Below are 24,810 nucleotides of genomic sequence, written 5' to 3' on the forward strand. Positions count from 1 at the left end.
CATGTATATGCAAATATGTATGTGCGTATATACACATGTAATTAGGGTATGACTGAGATTAACTTCCTAGCTATCTCAGGGAGTATTGATGAAGCACTCAGCTTGGGGTAGTTAGGGAGTACCTTTGTTTGCCTTCATGCCTAGAACCTGCTACTCTCTTATTTTCTGTTCCAAACCATACTTGGGGCTTGTGTCCTCACACTGACCCACTCCGGTCTGATTGCTTCCTAGCGTGCATACTCTTATGCAAATAGAAGTGATTCATTTTGCCACAGTTAATCGAAGTTCAAGCATTAAAGTATAGAGTTTTTGCCCTAACAGACTCCAGTAGGGTTTATCAACTCTGGATTAATTTTTCTCTTTCCATTTGGGCCTTTAATTGCTGTTGCATGCGTGTGGGCACCGCAGGAGCTGCAGGATATGGAACTGTCCTCTGCAATTCCCTTCAAATGCCTGTGACTGGTTGCCTTTCATCTCCATTGAATGCTCTGCTGTTGAGGAGGGAGAGCGATACAAATCTCAGGGCCGTAGGTGGTGGGAAAAAGAAGCTTTTGAGATCCGAGTGATGCCTGGAAAACACAGACCCTAGCAGAGAGGTGCCTCCTAGATAGGCCCTCTGTTTCTGGTCCAGGTCATCCATTTCTTTCAGGTCCCTTTCCTCATGATGCTCCTTTTCAGCCTTGTGTAATGTAGAGACTGAGATATCTTTTAAAGGTGTGTGTGTGTGTGTGTGTGTGTGTGTGTGTGTGTGTGTGTGTGTACATGTGCGTGTGCATGTGTGTGTGTGTGTGTGTACATGTGCGTGTGTGTGAGAGAGAGAGAGAGAGAGAGAGATCTAACTGAATCCCAGTTAAATTAAAATGACTTAAAATGCAAATATTGTCAGTTTATGTAATATGTCAGTAGGGCCATCTGACATATTACATAACACAAATAAAAGACAAGTAAAAACACTATGGGAGCACTCGGTAATACAGTGGCATCCAGATGATCAAAGCTTGACTTATAACACTTTTATATATTTTCATATAACTGAGAACATGGAATATAAGACCTCTCATGGATTTCTTGGACCCTAGAAATGTGTCTTTGGCCCCCTCTGAACACCAGCTTGACTTCTGCTCTAAAGTCTACCTAGATGTCTCACTGCACGCATCCTCGTTGCAAAGGAACCACCACCACTAGAGCTGAAATATCCCAAAGACCAATCTGTTGAACTACTTCCTACACTGTTTTGTGGTTGGTTCAATTACTAACTCCTAGACATGTAATCTGGCAAAGTTTGAGGGGGTGTTTTTCATTTCGTTACTAGTCTTTTTAATTTGGGAATCTGATGAAATGCATGAGAACTATAAAACCTAATGGGTAAATTAGCTATCAGGATAGTCTAATGGTCGAAAGGAGAAAATAGCATATATTTTATGTAGACAGGACTCCAAAATAAACTGGGGATTCAGACATTATTTTCTGAAGATTTAATATTGGTTCTTTAAATATTTTTTATGATAAAGAAATTAATGTAGAATGGGACATTTAATTGTGCAAAAGAAATAAATAAGAATCATCTCATTTTAAAATGTCCATAATTTTTCTTGTTTTGTTATTAAAATGTAGAAATGGACATTAAAGTAACCTTATTAAATTAACCCATTTTGACCTTTTTATATGAGCCTGAGCATAGAGTCAACTTGCAGTACAGTATATCAGTCAATAGGTGACAGGAAAGGTGGTAATAACCCACAGATGGTAGAATGGTAATACAGAAACTCACTTTTCTGATTTCAATTGCCTTGTAAAAGTAAAAACTTCCACTAGATCATCTTTTTAAAAAGTGGAAAAACTGATAGAATCTTTCTACCCTGTCAGGACATAGTTTTAAGAAAAAGAGAGGCAGAGAAAGAGAGAGAGAAAAAAAAGCCTGGATGTTTAAGAACCAGATGTATTTGTTTTTCTGGAAAAGATTTCCTACTAGGCAGTTTTAGAGGAAGAATCTTAAAAATTAACTCCATGTGTCAATTTTTGGCTACATTTTCTGTCTAGGTCTTGATTATTCATAGGGATTTGAATTCATTAACAGACACCTAAATAGTGCTTGCTATGTGCAATGCACTGTTTTCTGTTTAGTTAATCTTATTAACAACTCTAAGAGATAGATCCTAATATGATTCTCATTTTATAAATGAAGAAACTGAGACACATAGAGGTTACATAATTTTCCGAAAGTCACATAGACATTAAATGGTGCAGTTAGGATTTGAACCCAGGTACTCTGACTTCATAGCTCATAAATTTTTTTTTTTTGAGCTGGAATCTCACTCTGTCACCCAGGCTGGAGTGCAGTGGCATGCGCATGTCTACTGCAACCACCACCTGCTGGGCTCAGGCAATCCTTCCACCTCAGTCTTCCAAGTAGCTGGAAATACAGGTGCACGCCATCACGCCTGGCTAATTTTTAAAATTTTTTTGTAGAGACAAGGGCTTCACCAAGTTGCCCAGTCTGTCTCAAAGCCCTGGGCTCAGGCAATCTTCTCACCTTTGAATAGCTCATAGTTTTAAACACTGAGCTATGCTGCCAATTATTGTGATTACTGTTTTTGTTAATTTTGTGATTAATCAATTTTGAGAAACTTCAGTTTCAAACTACCTGCTTTAGGGTCATTTTCATGGCTTTAGTCCTGTCCTGAGTTACTCAGAACTATTCAATGGATAGGTAATTGATAATTTTGAAACTCTTTAATAATATCTGCCTACTTACTAGTAGAATTTCTTTTATTTCTAAATGTATGCACAGCTGACTGTGTGAGTCTCCTTACTCCTCTTGATATTCTTTCAGGATTTCACTCCCTGGGCTAATGAATCACTATGGCTAAACACTTTACAAAAAACCAAACCATTATAATTTGATCAAAGTTGAAGTATAACGACATGTGTTAGGGAACAGATTTTTAAAATACCTTCTTTATTGGCTGCTTGGTGCCATTCTTTTGTTAAGTAGACTGAAGAAAATATTAATGATCTTTTTTTTTCTTTTTCTGAGTTGGAGTCTCACTCTGTCGCCCAGACTGGAGTGCAGTGGCCACTTCCGGCCACCGCAGCCTCGACCTGCTGGGCTCCAGTGATCCTTCCGCCTCAGCCTTCCAAGTAGCCGGAATTACAGGCATGCGCTACCATGCCCAGCTGATTTTTTGATTTACTGTAGAGATGAGGTCTCGCTGCCCAGGCGGGTCTCGAACCCACGGGCTCAGGCAATCCACTCACCTCAGCCTCCCAAAGGTGCGGGATTACAGGCTGAGCCACCGAGCCCGGCATATTAATGATCTTGATATGACTTTTTTATTGGCATCATATTTCACAAGAGGAGAATTTCCACAGGCTTCCAATATCAAAACTACCAACTTCTCAGAATCTGTACCATTGCCCTGCTTTCCCTCCTTTTACAGTACACGAAGTGTTGTGTTCCTGTCCAAGACCAACTCCTCCACTTGTGCACTGAATCCTATCCCATTTCTCCAACTCAAACTTGTCCTAGTTTCTCTCTCACCACCATGCTTCCCCTTTTTTCTAGATATTTCTCTTTAACCTACAAATATATCTACCACTTTAACCTACCAGTATGACTTCTATCTAAACAGTACTCTCCCTTGACTCTATCTCCCTTTCACAAAACCACACCATTCCATGGTCTATACAGTGTCTCCAACTTCTCCTGTTCTCTCTTGAACAATTTTGTCCCTCCACTCCAGCAACACTGCACTTGACAAGTTCATTGTTGACCTCCATATTTCAGTGATCAGTTGTTAGTCTTCACCTTACTTAAATTATGATAGAGTTGATTACTGTCTTCTCTTTGGATAATTTGATTCACTTGGCTTTGAGGAAGCCATTCTCTCTGTGTTCTTCTATCTCACTATATCTCCTTCTCAGAAAACTTGGATGGATACTTCTCATCATCCCATCTTCCCTGAGGTCTTAGTCCTCTAATTTTGTGTATTCTTGTATTCTCTAGGTGATCTCAACCAATCCACAAAATTTCTATATATTGTTTATATGATAATATCAATTAATATCTCTGGCCTGGACTTCTCTTTTGAACTCTAAACTCACACATCCAACTCCTCAAATCTAATGTGCCCAAATTACATTCTTGTTTTTCCCTTCAAACATAACCCTTCCCTAGTGTTCCTTTTCTCAAAAATTTTTTCTCCCAGAGCTCAGTCCAAAAGGCTTGATATCATCTTTGACTTCTAGTTTTTCTTCCTATCATTCACCTGTTAGCGTGGACAGGAGGTGCTACCTTTAAAATATAATCAGGACTATTACAATAGCCTCCTAACCTCCTAATTGATTTCTCTACCTCCTCCCTTTCCATTCTTATACTCTCTCTCCAATCTCCCACGTGATAAGTAGACTGTCTTATAACTTACTTCAGATCATGTCATTCCTCTACTGAAAACACATCAATAGCTTTCCATTTCACTTAGAATAAAATACAATGTTCTAAGAGAACAGGCCCTCCATGATGTATCTCTCTTCACTGTATGGATACCTCTGGGATCTCACACTGTTCCACTTTCCCCCTCATTCTACTCCAGCCCTAACTTCCTATTTCTCTTCCATGAACACCCTAGCACATGCCTTCTTAGCCTTTTGCTTTGGCTGTTCCCTCTGCCTGGAACACTCCTCTCCCAGTTGTCTGCATGACTCACTCCTGCACTGCATTCAGGGTCCTGCATAAACATCATCTTAGGGAGAATGTCCTTGATGACCCAACTTAAAATGGCATTCTCCTTCCCTGTCACTATCTATTTATCCTGCCATATGTTTTTCATTGGCACTTATCACCCTCTTGACATCTATTTATTTATTTATTGACTATCTTCACTTCCCCTTCTAGATTGTAAGTCCATGAGAAAAGGGAATTTGCCTGTTTTCTTCATTGCTTTAGCCCCAGTAACTGCCACAGGGCACTCAAAAATAGTGGTTAAATGGATGAATTTAACGAATGAGTTGTATATCACTTTACTTTGATGTTGAGGTATAGAGGAAAACACGCCAAACTAGTAAGTCCTAACAAGAGGGATGACCTTGGCAAGTTATGTAGGCTCTGTGAGTTTTGCCACCTTAGTTGTAAAATGAAGTGTTTGGATTATATGATCACAAAAATCACCTCAGCTGTAAGTCATGATTGAATGACTCAGGGGTTTGATTACTTTTCACTCTCTCTGACACTTTAGGTTTTGAAATACAACCTCCTCAGTCTGTATATTCCCTTCCTAATGAACACTGAAAAGAGGGAAATTAAACAAGATTATAGACAAATTCATTTCAGCAATATCAACATATGACACTGTCATTATGCAATATTTCAATGTCCCTACTGAAAATAGACCTCCCTCCTAAAGAAGACATGACAGTTATTTTTTAATCCACCTGGCATTTTAATTAAGAGGGAGATAACTAATGTGTTTATCCCAGACTACTTTCTTGGCTCTTCATATTATAGGGACATAAGACTACATCACAGCAGAAAATAGCTTATTGCCAATTTGAGTAGGCAGTTTTGCTATGGGAAATATGCTCATATAAGTGACCAAAGTGAATACCACCTCACAGGGATTAATGGTATTTATTTATGCACATAAACATCATCTACTCCCAAACAATTTGTAATAAAAAGCATGAATAGTATGATGCTGAATATCCTCCCTTTGGGTCATCTCAGCCTCCACTCTGCTCTGTAGCACAGGGGGTTTTCCTATGTGACTCCCTTACCCTCTGGCTTCTGGTTGGATTCAGTCAAACATAGGAGACCAGGGTAAGGGGAGGGAGGTGACATCGGGAGAGGTTCCCCAGCCCCTGGCTCTGTAGGGTTTTGCTGACCAGTTGTGTCCTTCACTAAAGGTCTCATGTCGGGGGGCCTTCCCCACCCAACATTGCATGGTCCCTTGTGGTTGCCCTGCATTCCAAACCTCTTTTGTCAATTGTCCTCTAATTGCATTCTTCTCAACTTATCCTACTTTTAACTATGCCATCTGTTTCCTATTAGGAATCATTAAAATAGAAAATCAGTAAGAGAATGTGAGACAAGAAATTAAGGGGATGGCAATATGGTTATGTCAGCAGTAAAGAAGGGTGCTGTAACTGAACATGGTTAAAGTTAAAGGGAAACATTGAGCTCTTATTTGCTAATAATAGACAACATAGCAGCAGATCAAGAGCTGGCAGCATATATTAGGAGGAGAAGTACAGCCTACTCAATAGATAGCCTTTTCTTAAAAAAAAATTTTTTCCCTGTATTTTGTATTTTAAAGATGTGGGGTACAATTCAGGGTTAGGTACATAAGTGGTCATTGTACAGGTAAAATTTGGGTACCCTTATTGATATTATGTGTACCCCCTCCCTCCCCTGGCAGTGTCCCACTACTGCCAATCCCTTTCTTATCGTATTACAATAAATGTTCAGGGTCCATTTATGAGTGAGTACAAGTAGTACTCAGATTTTTGTTTGTGTGATAGATCACTGAGTATTATAGACTCTAATTCCATCCAAGTTGCTGCCAAGTCCATCATTTTGTTTTTCTTTATGGCTGCATAATATTCCATTGTGTATATGTACCACATTGTCTTCATACAGTCCACTTTCGATGGGCAGCACAGTTGGTTCATGCTTTTGCTATTGTGAATAATGCTGCAATAAACACATGTGTGCAGGTATCTTTTTTATAGAGTGCTTTGAGTTCCTCTGGGTATATTCCATAGAAGTTTACAAGAGTCTAAATCAATCCTTGTATGAGATTGCACCAGCCTTTATAAAGCCTATGGCATAAAATTAAGTCATAACTCTGTGAAACTTTTCTACAAAAAGTGAAAGTGCTGTCACATGCAAGGTAATAAAAGTAAAAATGTTATGTGGAGATACACACGGTATTCTTGTCATTTGAATTGATATGGAATTTGAATTTGGAAACCTTAGGAGTGACTACTAGTCATGTCCCTTAGATGTTCCTCCTAAATACTGATTTCCTTGGTTAAACTTTTAAAAAACAGACTTTTGTAATTATAAAGTATTTTATGACTATTGCAGATAGTTTGGAAAATACCAAGTACAATAAAAATCACCCCAAATTGTAAACCACTACCAAAAAATTATTAACAATGTCTTTATGCTCTGGAACTTTAACCAGAATCATATTGCATATATTATTTTTAACCTGATGTTTTCCTCATTTATTAATACATCTTGCATATTTCCCCCTTTTTTCTTCCACATAATTTTAGTAATTGCATAATATTTCAACAGAATAGTGCGTTTTGCCAATCCCACAATTTGGAGTAGTTATATTGTTTCCAATTTTTCACCCTTTTAAGGTTGTAATAAATGTACCTGCATATATCTTTCACTGTTAATCCTTAAAAGCTTATTGTTAATTCTAAGGTTTTTGCTAGTTATTTTCTTATTCTTATTTTTTATTTATTCTTCAGAAAATATATGACAACTTCTCCTACTAGAAGTGAATGAGCTTGTTAGCTTGGAGACTGGTTGCTATACTGTTCAAGTTTAGGACACTGATAAATTGCCAAAATGCAAGCAGTCTGACTTGTGGACTGAAAAGAGATCTATCAAATTCTAATAACCAGGCAGGGTGGTTGCAAAATTGATGTTTTAAGCAAAGAACTAACTTTGGGTTCCTGACCATATAGAGGGTTTTTCCACATTTGCATAATGAATACCCTGCAAGGTAATTCTTTTGAAGTCAAATTTTTATTCAGAAACTTTAGCCAGTTTTAGGTTGAAGCACACAGAGATCTTTGTACCATAAGCTATAGAAGCGATACAGTTGACTGAAGGATTTTGAAAGAAGTGACTAAGTTCTCATTTGCAGCATAAAATAGCTTTAATCTGGCTCTCATGAGCAATTTGACCTAGAGAAGTACCAGGTCACCATGCTCTGTTGGGATTAAATATATCTTCACATTCCCACATGATTAAGTGAATTGGCTCACTGAATGAAAAGTTGTATCGTTCTTGTCTATCCAGGTGCTTTTAGGTTTATATGAGCTGACATAAGGAAACTATTTTGGGCAATGCTACCTTTCTATATTCTTTTTCATTGGATCAGTTTAGCAAATGAATACCTTGCACCTCTCCTCTGCAAGATGTGATACTAGATACAAATAAATACTGTAGTTTAAGGCGTGCTCCTTACCTTCCAGAAGTTCACACAAATGAAAAATTATGTGGCAAAATATAGATGATTGTCAAATTGATCACATAGGAAGGGGAGTCATGTGTAATATGGCAGTGATTTTATGTGATGCGGATACTATTATTGATCTAAATAAATGAAATGAATGGAAACCATTTGTTAAAAAGAAATACTTTCCTATTAAGTAAACAAAGAATACTTTTCTATTAAGATGTCCAGTTATATTTTTATATATAACAATGCTACTTTTTGTGTAGAGTTGCATATTCTAAAACAAAAGTAGAGAGGAGATCTTTTTAAAATTGATACATAATGACTGAACAAATTTCTTGGATATATGTGATATTTTGATACATTCATGCAATATAATAATCAAGTCAGGGTAATTGGAATGGTCATCACCTCAAAAATTTATTATTTCTTTGTGTTGGGCATATTCCAAATCACTCTTCTAGCTATTTTGAAATGTACAATAAATTGTTATTAACTATAGTCACCCAATACCAGAACTTATTCCTTCTGTTTAGTTGTATTTTTGTATCCATTAACCAACCTCTCTGCAACCCCCATCTTCTACCCTTCCCAACCTCTGGTAACCACCATTCTACTCTTTACCTTAGAAAGGAAATCTTTGAAATGTATGGAACTGTATAAGTGCATTAGAACTTATACAATGGAATAAAATTATGCTTTATACTAATTGTTTATGGGCAATGGAACTGAGATTTTTAACTTTATATTTCTTATCTTTTGTGATTCTGGGTAAGTGCTATGACCTCCTTTTGACTAAATCACAGGTCAGAGATAATGGCCCGGCAGCAGTGTACAGTGGTGTGTTTGTTCAAGATTCAACATCACACAGCTTGAAATAAGAGAGCAACTGTTTTCCTACTATAATTCTTAAATCCTAACTTTCTGTTTCCTATGTATAAATAAGAAATCCTTATTTCATGCTGAATCTAATGGTTGCATAATATTAGTCTACATTTTTTAAAGTTAAACTTTGAGGCATTCAAACCCCATAAACATTCTGTTTACTAGTGGAATTTATAATAAGAAACAAACTGTTTGAAAGATTGTAAAAGTGAGGTGGGATATAAAGTGAGCTTAAATTTACTGAAAAAATAGAGTAGTATTATTCTGGTTCATAAATCTATATGGAGGATAGTTCTAAAGTTTTTTTTACACTTTAACTGGCCTAAGTTTATGAAAATGAACAAATTATGGGACTGTGAAAAGAAACATCTGTGTCCAATACAAATCAGAGGTCGTAAGAGGAGATGGGGAATAATGAGGGCTTGTTTTGTTTTTCAGAAAAACAAACTTTTACCAACCTCATATGGAAGTAAAGAGATAAGCTATAAATTCAACTTTTATCATATGCACCAAACCAACTTTCTGATCACCCTTCATTAGACCAATATAAAGGATCACTCAAAAAGCCTAAAAAACAGGGCGCTTAAAATCTGTGTCTCAACAAATCTCCCAAAGGACTAGTTAAATACCCTTAGTCTTGACTTTAATTTGAGGCTTGCAAAATCAATAATTCTTGATACACACTTCCTGTCCTTATTACTTGATGAAAAGTGAATGGAACTGTCCTTAGGGAAGTACTTAGATCTGCCTTTACCATCCTGCAAATAAACTGCTGGCCTGGTTCCCATCTACCACTTTGTTATTCTTGAACCAGAGACCAGAAGAAGTTTCCACTCACCTAACAGTGATCAGTTAAGACCTATTATGTGTCAGACATGATGCAATGTACTAGGGATACAAAGATAAATAATGTAAATCAATACAGGGAATGGTATGCTAAGTATATATAAATAGATAGAGCCTTATGAGGTACACCTAGCTATGACTGGAGTCAAGAGAGAGGAAGAAAGGCTGAGAAGGCAAGGCTAAAACCAAAACTCAAAGAAAGAACAGGAAGGATTTACCAGGTATCCAGTTGGTGCAGAGCATCCCAGGCATTTAGTTAAGTGACCATATATGTTGGTAATAACCAGGAGCCAGAGCTCCCAGGAAAAATAATCAGGGAATGTAAGGCAGGATGAAGAAAGGAGTGTCATAAACTATTAGCAACGTATCATTGGTGTACCATATATAGCGCTAACCTCTTTCCTGGAGAGTTCAGAAGAAGATTCAAGAAGGGGGTGGCATTTGTTCTGGCCTTAAAGATAGATAAGATTCTCAAGTGGAGAAGGGAAATCATTCTAGTAGAAAAAGCTGTGCAAAAAGCAGATACCCATGAAAGTGCATGTCAACCTTCTCTCTTCTGTTTACATCCTCTGCCTAGAGGTGTCATCCAGATCTGTGGCATCAAATATCACAAGGAAGTATCTCTTTAATTAGGTCTCCAGCACTAAGTTCTTCCCTGAGCCACCCATTTGTGCATCCAGATGTTTGTTTGACCTTTCCACTTAGATTTCTTATAAGGAATGTCAAGTGTTATATGTTCAAAACTGAGATCCTGATTGTCTTCTAAAGCTGTTACTCTCCCTATCTTCTGTCTCAGTTATTGGCACCACAGTCCAACCAGTTGCTCAAGCAAAAACCTGGGAATCATCCTTGATGCCTTTCCTCCAATCTTCACAGCTAATCTCTCAGTGAGCACTCTGATTCGACTCAAAAGCTCTTCTTAAATCTTGACTCATTTTCTGAATCCAAGGGATCATCTTTGCCTTACCCTTCTATCTCTTCTCCTTGTTTCTCCTTAGCTCCCCTACTATCCAGGCCCTACTTAATAGCCAGAGTAAGATTTTTAAAATGTAAGTCAGATCATGTCACTGTTTGCTTTAGTCTCTTCAATGGCTTCTCCTTGTTTCTAAAATGAAATCCTGGCCTAGTCATCTAGGTCCATGCAGCTCTCTAGTTTACCTCTCCTCTTACCTCATGCCACCTGCTCCAGCTGCACTGGCCTCCTCACAATTCCCAGCACATGTGAGGTTTTTCCCACCCAATGCTATTGCACCTGCCACTCTCTCTTCCTGAAGTACTCCCCTCCATCTCTTCCCATGAGTGTTTTATTCTTATCTTTCATGTTTTCACCCAAATGTCATTGTCTTCAAATGTCCTATTTAAAGATGCCTTCTAATCTACACCAATATTTCTAAATCATCTCTCCACTTATTTCCTTCTTAGAATTGAATACAACATGTAACATACTGCTCATTCATTCATTCTTTATTGTCTCTTTCCCTTTATAGAAATCCCAGTTCTATGAGGGAGAGGCCTTATTTAAGCACCGCATCCCAAGGACACAGCATCTGGCTTTAAGCATGTGCTCAATAAATATTTGTAGGACAAATTAATGCCAAAGTCAGTAGTGTTTTAATACTATAGATAAGGGTTAATATAATGAAATGCACAGAGACACCAAATAAAATCATCAGAATTGAAAAGGATATTTGATTTGGTCCATTGGAAGTCACTGGTGAGAGCAGTGAATTTGTAGTGGAAGGCAGAGGTAGGAATACCATGGGTTAGGAGTAAAAATGGAGGTGTGAAAATGGAGAAAAGCAAGTATTCTAAGATGCTTGCCTAAAGAGGGACAACAAAGGGTGTGGTGCTACAGTCTTGGGGAGTCTAAAGAAAGTATTTCTAATTTTTGTAATAGGAAAAATTATTTGTGTTTAATTCTATGTGAGGAGAAGGAAGCAGCAAAGACCAAGAGGCTGAAGGTAGAGGGGAGAGGGAAGTAGATGATGGAGTGAGGCTATGGAGAAAATGGAGTTGGGAATGAGGTCTATAGTTCAGGGGAGGGATGAGTCTTGAACAGAAAGAAGGATGCCTCTTCCTCTGGTGGGTAGGACATCAAGGAAGGTGATTTCTGTTTCCGCTAATGAAAGAGAGGAAGTAGAGGCAGGTATGGAGCTGAACATAGTGAACAGGTTTTGGAATAGTACTATGGGAAATTGAGAGGCATCGACCAGGAATTCATAAAAGGAATGCTGATTGTTACTGAGGATTCCATTGAAATCATAATTAGTTCCTACAATTGTATCATCAATCAAATGGTTATCAAGTATATGCTATGTTCTAAACACTTTAGCTGAATAAATAACAATTTCTGCAGCCTGTGGGAGAGAAGCTAAGTATCCCAATTAGCAAAGCATCACAATGAGGGCTGCATTAGGGGAATAGCCTTATACAACAGAGCCTGGAAGATGATGGGAAGGGGTAGGAACAGATTCTGGTCACAGAGTCCATTGCTACTATTCAAGATTTCAGAGTAGGAACTGTTTTCAGTGATAATAGAATCCTACAGGGGAAAATGTTTTTTTTGACTGGAGGAAGTCATGGAATTGTGAGAATAACAGGTTGGAAGGGCATTCAGACAGACGCTGAAGTTGCCTAGGAAAGGGCTGTTGACAGAGAAGGCTGTGACTCAGGTATTTGAATTCTTGACCTTCTGGAAATTCACATGTGCCTGTGATAAAGACAGGTGGAGAGTGATAGATCCAGGTAGTGTAAACATCAAAGGGAGAAGGGATTATACATGAGAAGAATATCATAGTGGTCTTGAAGTAGAAGTTAACAATGAGGAAAATGCCTAAACTTTTCTCAACCCTGTGGCACGTGGAGCATCAGAAAATGAGCATCTGTCACTTGAGAGAATTTCAGTGAAAGCAAGAAGTAGTGTTCTGAAGGTTGGAGATGGAAGAAGTTTTGTGTAAGATGACACAGAGGTTCCAACAGAAAGTACTAGGAAGGGGTAAAACATGAGAGAAAGAGAGAGAGAAAGAGAAAGAAACACTTATACTACAGCAATACTTGAGGGTAGCAGATGGTCAAAGATGAAAATAATTGATCCTGAGATTCCAAAAAGCTCCAGCTATAACATACTTCTAGAGCTGCACAGGGAAGTGTACCAAGTGATGTCAGAGATTCAAGGATGCCAGCAGCCTGAGCCGCTCTGCTTGTAGTCAAAGGATTGCTTGACTTCCCTCTAAGGCCAATGCTGGGAATAAGCAAATATTATTGGACTGTTGAAACCCAGAGAAAAGTTACTTTTGATTCAATATCTGTTCTTTAAAAAAAAATCCAGTTTTAAAGTATTTATTTTTTTCCTATTTTGAAAGAAATACATATTGCTAAAAATAAGGTAATGCAGAAAAATATAAAGAATAAAATAAAGATTGTTGATAAAAACCATATGGAGATAGCATAATCATTATTGACATTTCCATTTTTGGCATTAATAAAATTCCCTGGCATTTTTCAGTTAGGATTCTGGAATAGTCCTTGTTGGTCAATATTTTCTTTCTCTCCTGCTCCCACCCCTTGCTCTCTCTTCATCATTGGTGCTGCTGTCTTTCCATCTTCATTTCTGCTTACCCTAAATTCAGATCTCAGTTATCTCAAGTGGATATCACTGTATACTGAGTTCATCCAGTTATTCATTAAGCATTGAATGAATGCCGCTATTGTGACTGCAGATTTTCTATGGCTGTGGCCATAGTACTTGGGAGGCTTTTTCTGGTTCTCCCAGAAGTCAGAGACCGTGTTTCTAGGACAGGTCAGGAAACTACTTAAATTTTCATGTCCACCCCTCTTTAACCACACTGGGGATGAGGTCAACCTGGCCTCTACAAGAGACCCCCAGTTGCCTGTCACTCATTAGCATTCACCACCAAGCTACTCACCAGCAAGACCCGTTCTCTTGACCCAGACACAACATGGCAGGCCAGAGTGGTGGAGTGAACTTCTGTCAAATGAACATTACCTTTAATTGTCTCATCATATTGGAAAATACTGAATAATAGTTTTTGTCCACTGAAAACTTCCGGTTTTCTCATTCCACTTCCATTTTCAGAATAGGGAAATAAAACAGGCCTGGTAAGTATGATACATTCACCTTTTTGTACTTGATAAACTTGACCTTTATTTTACCACATAAGTCAGAACCACTGTATACCACAACTCTGCTAATTTGCTCTTTTCCTCCTTCCTCCCACCTATCTCCTGCCACTTCCCCAGAAGCATAGAGCTTTCAACATCCTGCTGTCCATTAGCATAAATAAACGCATGCTTTTAAAGTAAAAATAGTTTTAACGCTATATTTGTTAAAGACTGCATTACCATAAGAGGATAAAAATATTCTTGAGTAACAGGTAGATCATATACTCTAGAGACAATAACATGCTTTTGTTGTGGTTCCCTGAAAGTCGATTATTTTAGCCACAGATTAAAACCTTAAGTCTCAGCACAAGTTATATTTCCACTTCAGAAATTGTTAAACCATGCAGTTTCTCAGGACATGTAGCTTCATGTTTTAATTTATTTTTTTGTTACCAATATGCTATAGGCAGATCCAAGAAACAAAAGAGATGAAGTCCCGTTTAAATTAAATTTTGTGATATGAACCAATGGCTAATGTTGTAGCTTTTTCCTTCATTTTAACATATCTGTTGTTAATTTAAATTTTATGTAACATTTAATACTAGATAAGAAAATACTGGGCTAAAAAAGAACAGAAGTGGCAAGAAATGGAAATGAGAGATCTTCAGCGTCTAGAAGAACTAAAGAAATTAATGGCTGAACAGTCAGTAAAAGACAGAGAAAGGTAAAAGGAAATTTTAAATTGTGTGGTAATGGAGGTGGTGAATGGAGTCTTGTGTAATGTGTTAGGATAAATAAAATCAGAGGGAGCAGTTTTCTACACTTAATGTATCCTTTCAATATTTATATTCACAAAAGGATAAAATGATATCTAGACTGTATTTTAAACTCTCATACATGAACCTCTAGTTTTCCATTTGTCCCTTAGATCGCTTTTTGGTTAAAACCCGCAGAGGATTTTATAATATTTGACTGCCCACTGTATGCACAAAATGATACTGGCTGCTGCTATGACTTTATATTTTGGCTCAAAAGGGGAAAGCCATTATTCAAATAAGAAGGGAGACCTATTTACTGTGACCGAGGCTTGAGGAAGACAATGCACAACTACACAGTGCAGCATGGCTTTCATTATAATATACTTAGGGTATGCCCAGATATATAGAAAAATCTGAATTTCCTAAAATTATGTAATTTTAGAGGAGGAAAGGACACTTGCAATCAAGTAGCCCAGTCTCCTTATTTTATATATGAGTAAATAAGAGATTAAGATTATTTTTTCAAAGTTACTGTATCCGGGCCAATCAGGGAGACAAAAACAATGCTGTAAATTGAACAGGGAAAGTTTAATATCAAGAATTATAAAGTCTAACAGTAAATCCTCATAACATAACAGAATAAAGAGAACTCTAAAGAATATTCTAAGGCTGAAGGAGGATTCCCATGGAAGAAACAAGTTTGGAATTGAGGCCCCCCTCTTCATGTTTAGGATTCGGACCTCAATGTAGCAGCTGTGGTTATAGCCCTCTGCATGGTGGAGATGTGGGTACTTGGGTGGGTTAAGCTAGAGCTAGTTCATGGTCACTGGGCAAGCAGAAAACACTCTTGGGTACAGGCAACACCCTTCTTGGATACAGGCAGGCCAAAGCTGGAACCAACTATTGAGAAGCTTGCAAGACTCAGTGGAAACCTGACTATGGAGATACCATTGAAATTTGGTGGGAACCTGTCGATGGGGGTCTCATTGGAACTCTATGGGCACAAGCAACACTAGGGGTACCCTACACGTGCTGTTGGCTATTGCATGGTAGGAGCAAGAAGGAGTAAACACTGGAACCAGAAAGAAAACCTCTTTCTGCAGTGTACTTCAAACACCCTCTTCTGACACAGCTTAATATTTTGCCAGATATAAGGAATATAGATAAAGGATCCGACTCCATTTTTCAGAGAGCAGACAATGAAGGGCGGATTTAGAGAGAGACAATATTTTGATAACTGGCATAGTTATTAATTTAGCTAGCTCCTTGGTGATTTTTCCGAAAGAGAAACTGAAGAGAGATCTTTCATTTCACAATATAAATCACAGTACATTACCTTTAAATAGTGAGCTTCCATACTGTACTTACCTAAGTTAGTTGTTGTAAAAAAGAATTGCCCTAAACTCTGTACTTTTCTGTGTAATTTCACTGCGAATCTGAAACTGCTCTTAAAAATAATGCCTATCTTAAAATATGCCCCTTAGACTTATAAGTAACTTTACAAGACATAACCATTTTATATAATGAGGTTCACCTACATGTGACAGTTATCTCAAACTCTAGTTACCAAGGTTGCAGATTAAGTCTGGGGTTTCAAATAGATGTTATACATTCCTAAGGATTTTCTAGGTGAAGTTCATATTATTTTTCAGGTAGCTCAGGATTTTTAGAGTTGAATGTAATCTGGTACTGAAAGAACCAAGAACATAGCAAAGCCAGGGCTTGTGGTTAGGAGGTGAAGCTGCCAATGAGAACCCAAATAAACAAGCACAAACAAAGGCATAAGTGGATACCAGAAGACAGGTCATGAGTCAGAAATAAGGGGGTAGATAGGAACTCCCAGACAGCTAAATGCTAAAGAGCAAGGCAAAGGCAGTGGTCAAAAGGCTGATTTAACAGTCTAAAAAATCCCAGCAAAACAAAAGAGTCACAGAAATTAAAAGGAATGGGGGAAACAGAACAGATGTGTAGTCCTAGCATTAGGAGACAGGCTTCTGATAAAATCACCCATTATTGTCAGGGAGCGCCTTTGCTTACAGAATCATTTTAGTCTTTTGCTTCCTGTCCCAGTAATTATCAAGATTAGCTGATTCAGAACTTCAGTTGAAAAAGAAGAAAAGGAAAATTAGATTAGTCTGCATTATGTAACAGGAAAAAATAGACATGTCACAGGATGGCAGAAGGAGTGCTAAGGGCTAGGAGCAACGAGACCAAGGTTTTAGTCTTAACTCTTCTTTGAATAGTCTATGACCTTGGGAAAGTTTGTCAACCTCCACATGGCTCTGTTTTGTCTTACATAAAATTGGACTGGATAACTTCTGAGGGCTGAGTTGATTAGCTTTTAAGGGTCTACGATCCGTATGTTCAACTCTTATTTTGAAACGCTGTAGATTCAGATTGTTTTGGAGCCAAGGTTTATATGCCACTGGGAAATCAGTGACGAAGACCTTTAAAATATCAGGATATATAAAAGAAATTTTCACAGAAAATTTTTGATAATATTGTAGATAGAAGTGTAGCCCTCATTTGAATTCAATGTGTAAAAATTGCTAGCAGCTTCAGCTTTTGACAATAACTAGAAATTGTGTTCTTTTGTAACTATAGGGTGCTTCAGAATTTGGTTGATTGGTCAAAACGTTTTTCTGTACTGCTGAAATATAATTCACAAACCCTGTGCTTGATATTTTAACTATAGGCACTTTCTTCATGTCAGAATAAGAAGGTTTGAAACAATTTCCCAATCTATCCTCAAAACACACTCGCATATCCTTGAGGGTTTGAAAACTTGTCATTTACCTCCTTTTTAAACTTTTTTAAATTCTAAGATTATGTTTCTTAAAAACAATATTCACAGATAAACCAATATATTAGGTTGAACTCTATGAAAATTGCAGTTTTGTAGGCAAAAAATGATTGAGTATTGGCGATTTCATGTTGTTCAACATAACAGAAGACATATCAATTTACTTTATTTATTCATGACATTTCCCTTCTCAATTTATTACACTATGTCTTTTGCAGTCTTTAGTTATTGAAATTGCTCTTGCTGAGGTTTCCATTAACTTCCTAATTTCCCGGTACCCTGTTTTTGTTTCTCAACATGTCACTGAAGTTAAGATGAAAGGTTAGAATCAGGTTGTTGACGTTAGAATACTGACTCTATCCTTTATAGCTGTGTGACCTTTGGGTAAGTTACTTAATGTCTCTGTGCTTCAGTTTCCTCATCTGTACAATGAAGATAGAAACAGTATCTACTGATTAGAATGGTTGCAAGGATCAAATGAAATGTTGAATATAACACATTGACTCTCTGAAAAACAGTTAAATATTCTTTAAATACAAATGATTCCTATCAATTGACTTTTTTCAACATGAGTAATCCCTAACATAAATTTTTTTTTCTTAAAATAGTCAAGCATTTTATTTTACTTGTTTATTTTTGAGTTGTGGTTGCACTCTGTCACCCAGGCTGGAGTTGCAGTGGCACTCCTGGGCTCAGGTGTTCCTTCTGCCTCAGCCTCCTAAGCCTCCGACTCCTAGGACTACAGGTGTGCCACCACGCCTGGCTAATTTTTTTTTTTTTTTTTTTTTAGAGACAAGGTCTCACTATGTTTCCCTAGCTAGTCTCAAACTCCTGGACTCAAGTAATCCTCCCCACTTGGCCTTCCAAAGAACTGGGAATATAGGCATGAGCCACCGCACTTGGCATATTCACATATTTTGATATTTTAAATGAAATATGTAATAATGAGGACATTCTCATAAACATTTTTAAAAGTTTAAATGCCCCATGACCACTAACTACCCTCTTGTAGTCTCTTCTCTGAATCTCATTGCTGTTATCAGTGGTTCAACACATATACATACATACTATCTATTTGTTCCTATTTTAAAAAAACGAGTGTAAGTGCAGTGATAATAAGAGATCCAACTTATTGAACAATATAGTTCCATTGTATTAGTCAGCTTGGGCTACTATGACAAAATACCATAGGTAGGGTGACTTGAACAACAGAAATTTATTTTCTCACAGTTCTGGAGATTGGAAGCCCAAGATCAAGGTGCCAATATGGTCAGGTTCTGGTGAGGCTTCTGTTCCAGGCTTATAGATGGCAGCCTTCTTGTTTTGTCTTCACGTGGCAGAAAGAGAAGCAGCAAGTCCTCTAGTGTCTCTCCTTTTTTTCCTTCTTTTGCCCAGACTTGAGTGTATAGTTGTGCAATCATAGCTGACTTGACAACCTCAAACTGCTGGGCTCAAGTGATCCCTCAATATCAGCCTCAGCCTCAGCCTCAGCCTTCCAAGTAGCTAGGGCTAAAGATGTACATCATCACACCTGGCTTAATGGGTGTCTCTTCTTATAAGGATGTTAATCTCATCATAAGGGCCCCATTCCCAAAGGCCTCACTTTAAGTACTATCACATTGGGAGTTAGGACCTCAACATATGGATTTTGAGGTGATGCATTCAGTCCACAGCAATCATTTGTTTTTAAAAAACTTTCATATATGTATACATTGCTTATTTACTATTAAGTGCAATTTATTGGTTCTGCTAGTGCATAAGGTCTTTGTGCCAGTTAGAAAAAGGTGCCTTCTTTTGGTGGCAGAGTGAAGAGAGCTCCTATGCAAGTGAACAAATTAGAAAAATGCTCCCCTTCTGAACCATGGCACATAGCTGACAAGCAGAGGCCAAGCTGGATGTCATATTCCACTTGACCTTGGACAGGCATCATTTTTGTAAAGCACAAACTTCAAAACAATACATGATATCCCTGCAAATGGACCTACCTCTTTTAAAATATTATAAATTATTCATATTTCTTCTAAAATTTAGCTTTGTAGCCATCTGGAACTTATTTTCATGAATGATATGTGCTAAATTGTTCTAAATTGATAGCCAACCATCTCAACACCAATTATTTAATGATTCATCCTTACTCACTGATTTAAAATGTCACCTTTGTTACGTATTACATTTCTAAATATGCTTTTATATCCATATGTATTCTTGATTCGATTAAATAAAAACTGATCTGTATTTATACTTCCACATTGATACCATTCTGTTTAAATTACTCTGTTTTGCTACCTAATAGAGTAAGTGTTCACTCATTGTTCTTTTCAAAAATATCTTAGCTATTCTTTTATCAAATTTCACTTAAAAGTTCTGTTGGGTTTTTAAAATTGAAATTTCATTAAGGAGAGCTGACACATATACACCGCATTTAATTTCCAACCTAGGAACATCCTTCTGGAATAGCTCTCCAGTTCTAGACTTCATAGGTCCTTCAGAAAATTTCATAGTGTATGGCTGGAAGTGGTGGCAAACAACTGTAATCCCAGCACTTTGGGAGGTTGAGGTGGGAGGATCACTTGATGCTAGGAGTTCAAGACCAGTTGTCCAAAGTAGTGAGACCTCATCTCTACCAAAAGTTTAAAAAGAATTAGTTGGGTTTGGTGGCACCCACCTGTAATTCCAGCTTCTTGGGAGGCTGAGGCAGGAGGATCTCCTGAGCCCAAGAGTTTGAGGCTGCAGTAAGCTATGATTGTAGCACTGTACTCCAGCCTGGGTGACAGAGTGAGACCATGACTCTAAAAATAAGAAAAGAAAATTTCGTAGTTTTTTTGGTGAAGCTTGGAAATTATTTTGGAATAGGTAGAAATTGGTGACCAGGAAGCCAATTATAAGTTTCTTTCAGGAAGCCCTTTGAGAAAAAAGTATCTAAACTGTAGAAATGACAATGGGGTAGAGAGGTGGTACAAAAGATGGCAGATGTTAAATATTAAATTAGATTTGGTGACTCATGTCACTGGGGATGGAGAATGAAGGAAGGCAAAGAAAGAAGCATGACCCTGAGTATTACTGAGCTTTTTCTGGCCTCTTGGGTTGAAAGAGTTAGTTACTTTGTTTTCAATCTCTTTTATTTTCTAATAACTTTATTTGGTTATAGTTTATTTTTTCCCCTTTATATCAATGGCCACATTCTACAAGTTTGAAATTAAATATTGGGCTTTAATCACCTAATTTCTAGTAGTTTTCACTTCATTTTTGATGTCCTAACAAGAAATTGGTGGCTATTGGGGTGCTTGCCATAAACAAGTTTTGTTTCATTGTCTTGCTGTGCTTTTCAAATTGGTAAGCAAATTGGAAAGTAATGTGAAATGTATAGAAGTTAATAAACTAATCAAAATATAAGAGTATTAAGTGAAAGATACTCTTAGTTTTTTGGGCAATGGAAATGGCAATTTTCAATATACACAGAAGAATTTCATTTTTATCTTTTACCACAATGTGTATTCCTTGTCATAATTATTTTTCTAATTCTACACTCTAGATCCTTTTCTAGCCATCTCAGCACCTTGCCGTTTTGCCCTCTGTGTAGTTTTCCTCAAAATCTTCTTTTCCCTCTTGTCACTGGAATCTAATCCCTCTCCCTTCTTTTGCACACATTGGTTCTTTCTCTCCAGCAGGACTCTGCCTGCACTTCCTAACTAACCTTGTTGAGTCCAATGCTGCAGCCCTGGTCACTGCAGTCTGTAGCTCTGTACAACTGTGATGGGTCTTTGATGTTTCTGTTTCTTTTGTCTGAGGGGGATTTTAAACATTTACCCCATTTCCAAAAACTTTCTTCACTGAGTATTCTTTATGTTGGGGTGTGAAAGATTCTACCCATAGGGAGGAGTAGAAAGCTAGGACATGTACTGATCATATCTCATTTGCTGTATTTCCTTTGGGTCATCACTACCTATTACCACTGAATATTGCAGAGTAAACATGCAGAAATTAGACCATTCTTCCATGCACAGAGGCTTATCTCTCCCAGGCATTAGGACATTTTGTAAATGCTTGCTAACATGTTCAGTCTCTAACTTTTCTGAAGTTCAGCTCTCTTGTATTAATATACACTCTTCTTCTGTATTTGCTAATTGTTTTAATAATTTGCTAATTGTTTTAATATAATTATAATTATGGCCTCTCATTTACTTATCTCCATTGCTGTTTCTTGTGATTTAACACATAGCCTGCCTTTCTCATTTTATTTTCTGTGATAATTTTAATGTGTTAAAATGTTTTTAATGATATACTTCAGAAGGTAATTTTAAAGCTTTCTAAAAGCAGATTTACTTAAGCTAAGCAGTTCCTCTGCATACCATTTCATAACCCAAACACTGAAGTACGGCATAAACAACAAATGAACAGTATGGATTCTAAGAACTTTTTCATTCTATGTTTATGTATTAATAATACCAGAGCAACTGTCCTTCCATTCTCTGCTATATTCGAATAACTTGGGGAAGTTTTTGAAAGTCCTGATGCCCATACCAGACCCCATGCAAGTGAAGTCAGTATCTATGGGAAGGAGGGGTTCTGACATCAGAATTTTTGGAAAATTATGAGGGGATTCTAAAGTGCAGCAAAGTTTGAGGACTATGGTACCAGAGTTCTTGTAATATTTTCTGAAGTATGGGTGCAAAATCATCTACTGAGTTCATGAGAAGACTTCACTTTTTAATAAAAATACCTACAATTTCTCTTTTCCCAGTACTACACCCTCACTGAAATAGTTCAGAGAAGTTATGTAGATAAAACTTTATATTCATGGAGGACCTTATCAATTCTAGAAATGAGCTTCAAGCAAAAATTTTGCATGTCCTTCTTTAAGGACTCGTGTGTGTGTGTGTGTGTGTGTATGTGTGTGTGTGTGTGTAATGGAGACATCATTGCTTTCATTAGTGAAAAAAATAGTTTTAAGATTTTTTTCCCCCAAAATAACAGCATTTTCCTATATTGTAAAACAGTAAACATTTGAAGTTTAAAATGTCGATGACCATTTGGGAAGGAAGAGACTAGAGCCAGCTGCCTTCCTAATACTAAATTGGTTTTGCTAATCTAGTGTGTGTTTGGAGGTGCTTGCCAACATCAGAGAATTGACAGTTACTGCATTTTCTAAGTAGCAAAACCAGATGTTTCTCTCTATTTTCCACATCTTTTCTTAACAGTGTGCAAATTTCAGCATGCTGTTTTGGAAGGCGTTAAGAACGTTTAAAGTGGGTTCACAGTCTAATGTTTGAGATTTTTAAAGAGTATGCTTAGTAAAGTGACTTAATCAGAAATTTTACAAACATTTGTTATGTTTTTGTTTCTAAGCATGAGATTTCCCAAAATTAGTGGGAATGCCCTTGTTCATTAAATCTCTGTCAACCAAATCCCCATTCCAAGTGAATGTGCCAAATGATGTAGACCAAAGATCATTATGAGCCATTAAACAAATACAGTTCTTAATAGGACTGTCTGTTTTGTCTTTTATATGTATAATAGAAATGCTTTGCAAATTAGCATTAATTTAAAAGATTGAAAAGGACCTCATTGGAATCCAACATGCTGTCTTCTAACCCACTGAGGTAATTTTGTCTAAAATAATAATAATAATAACACTTATAACCTGCTCATCAGCATAACAAGACTAATTTTGGAGGATGTTTATACATGGATACACAGATTATTTGGATATGATTATGGTAGTTCCTGAATGGAGCTTAACTGAGTAAGCATGATTGACAGAAGGAGGTGAAGAAATTTATGGACAAAGCAATGTATAGCCATTTTGATGTGAAAATGAACAAGCAAACTTGTGCCAGTGGGCAGACGGAGCACCAGCTGGGTAGAGACGGCACAGCTGAGGGTCATTCCAGAGTTCTTGGATGATGATTTAGCTCATGATATATGCAAGTTGACTGTAAATCTATGTTTCCTTCCAAATCACAAACAATTGAAGCATGCCATTTGTTGAATAGTTTGAGCTGCTTTTACTTTATTGTTTATAACTTTGATTTTTGATTTTGGAAATCTTGGCTCATTAAAAACAGTTAGTAGATTTCTACTATATGCTAAGTTGATCTATGTTACAGTTACTTGTTCAGGTCATAAAATGGGGTATCAGCAGATGCATGTTTGGTAGAGGCTAACCAATATTCAGAAACCCTTTAGAATGCATTTTTAAAATATATAAAATGAGCATTATTGCATCCCTTTAGTGCCCACCATTATTTTTGTTTTATATGTGTGTGTCAATGAGGTGACTGACAATAGATTGCTGTGATTTTAAAATAGGACAACTAGGTGCAGTGGTCTCTTTGATCATCAATTAACTCAAATTCTCCTCTCCAATGACAAAAACTTTTATTTTGGTACATAATTAGTGCTACAGATATTTGAAAGTTTCTCTTTGGGCATGTTGCTTTAACTGCATTACTTTTCTGCCATTAAACATTTACACCAATAATTTCCTGGTTCTCCTTAGCAGCAAAGGAATGCTGTGTCCCCCAATGTCTCACACAGTATTTGTGAATGAAGTGGAGGCAACCATTTTAGACCTTATTGACATCTTTATCACTAACCTCTTAGCTAGGGAATTCTACTAAGCACTTGTAGGTAATGGAATTACTGAACCTTTTGGTATAAACTTCAAAAGGATTTTACAAAGCAGCAGGGCTAGGTAGGCAGAAACTTGGCAGTTTTGGTTCAATGAAAGAACTAGAATAAAGCCATGGATTGGGAGAAACATCATGGCAGGTTTTACAAAATGCCACTACCATGATGGATACAATAGAACTTCAAGCATTTGACATTTCTATATTTTGGAGGACTATCCCCCCAAATATATATATTTTTATATATGTATATACATACATATAGCTATCAGATGACATTAAATAAAAATTAGAATGTTAGTTAAAGAAGCATGTTTACACACTAGTTAAGGAAGCATGTTTGCAATCTAGGTTATTATATGTAAATATATATTATATGTATATGATAACCTTTGTTCTCAACATAGCTAAAACTAAAATGAAATCATTTCCAAATGTACAATCACATACTTAATACCTAGTCCTTAGAAATAGTTGTTTCGCAAATATGAAAATTTCAGGAATTCCTCATCCACATCTCTCTTCCTCTAACATTCTTTTGTTGCTCAATATTATCATGAATATTTTTC

The 24,810-nt window shown here is 37.1% G+C and overlaps 1 protein-coding gene across 1 annotated transcript in view; it reads left to right on the plus strand.

Moving 5' to 3' along the window:
• Positions 1–24,810, plus strand: part of CCDC148 (coiled-coil domain containing 148) — a 270,375-nt gene that overhangs the window by 204,425 nt on the left and 41,140 nt on the right. Inside the window, exon 13 of the mRNA XM_008072646.2 lies at positions 14,657–14,775. Within this exon, the coding sequence (XP_008070837.1) occupies positions 14,657–14,775 (119 nt within the window). The remainder of the gene's footprint in view (positions 1–14,656; positions 14,776–24,810) is intronic.

The sequence above is a fragment of the Carlito syrichta genome, unplaced genomic scaffold, assembly GCF_000164805.1.
Source record: "Carlito syrichta isolate Samal-C Ts95f unplaced genomic scaffold, Tarsius_syrichta-2.0.1 Scaffold315373, whole genome shotgun sequence".
Classification (NCBI taxonomy): domain Eukaryota; kingdom Metazoa; phylum Chordata; class Mammalia; order Primates; family Tarsiidae; genus Carlito; species Carlito syrichta.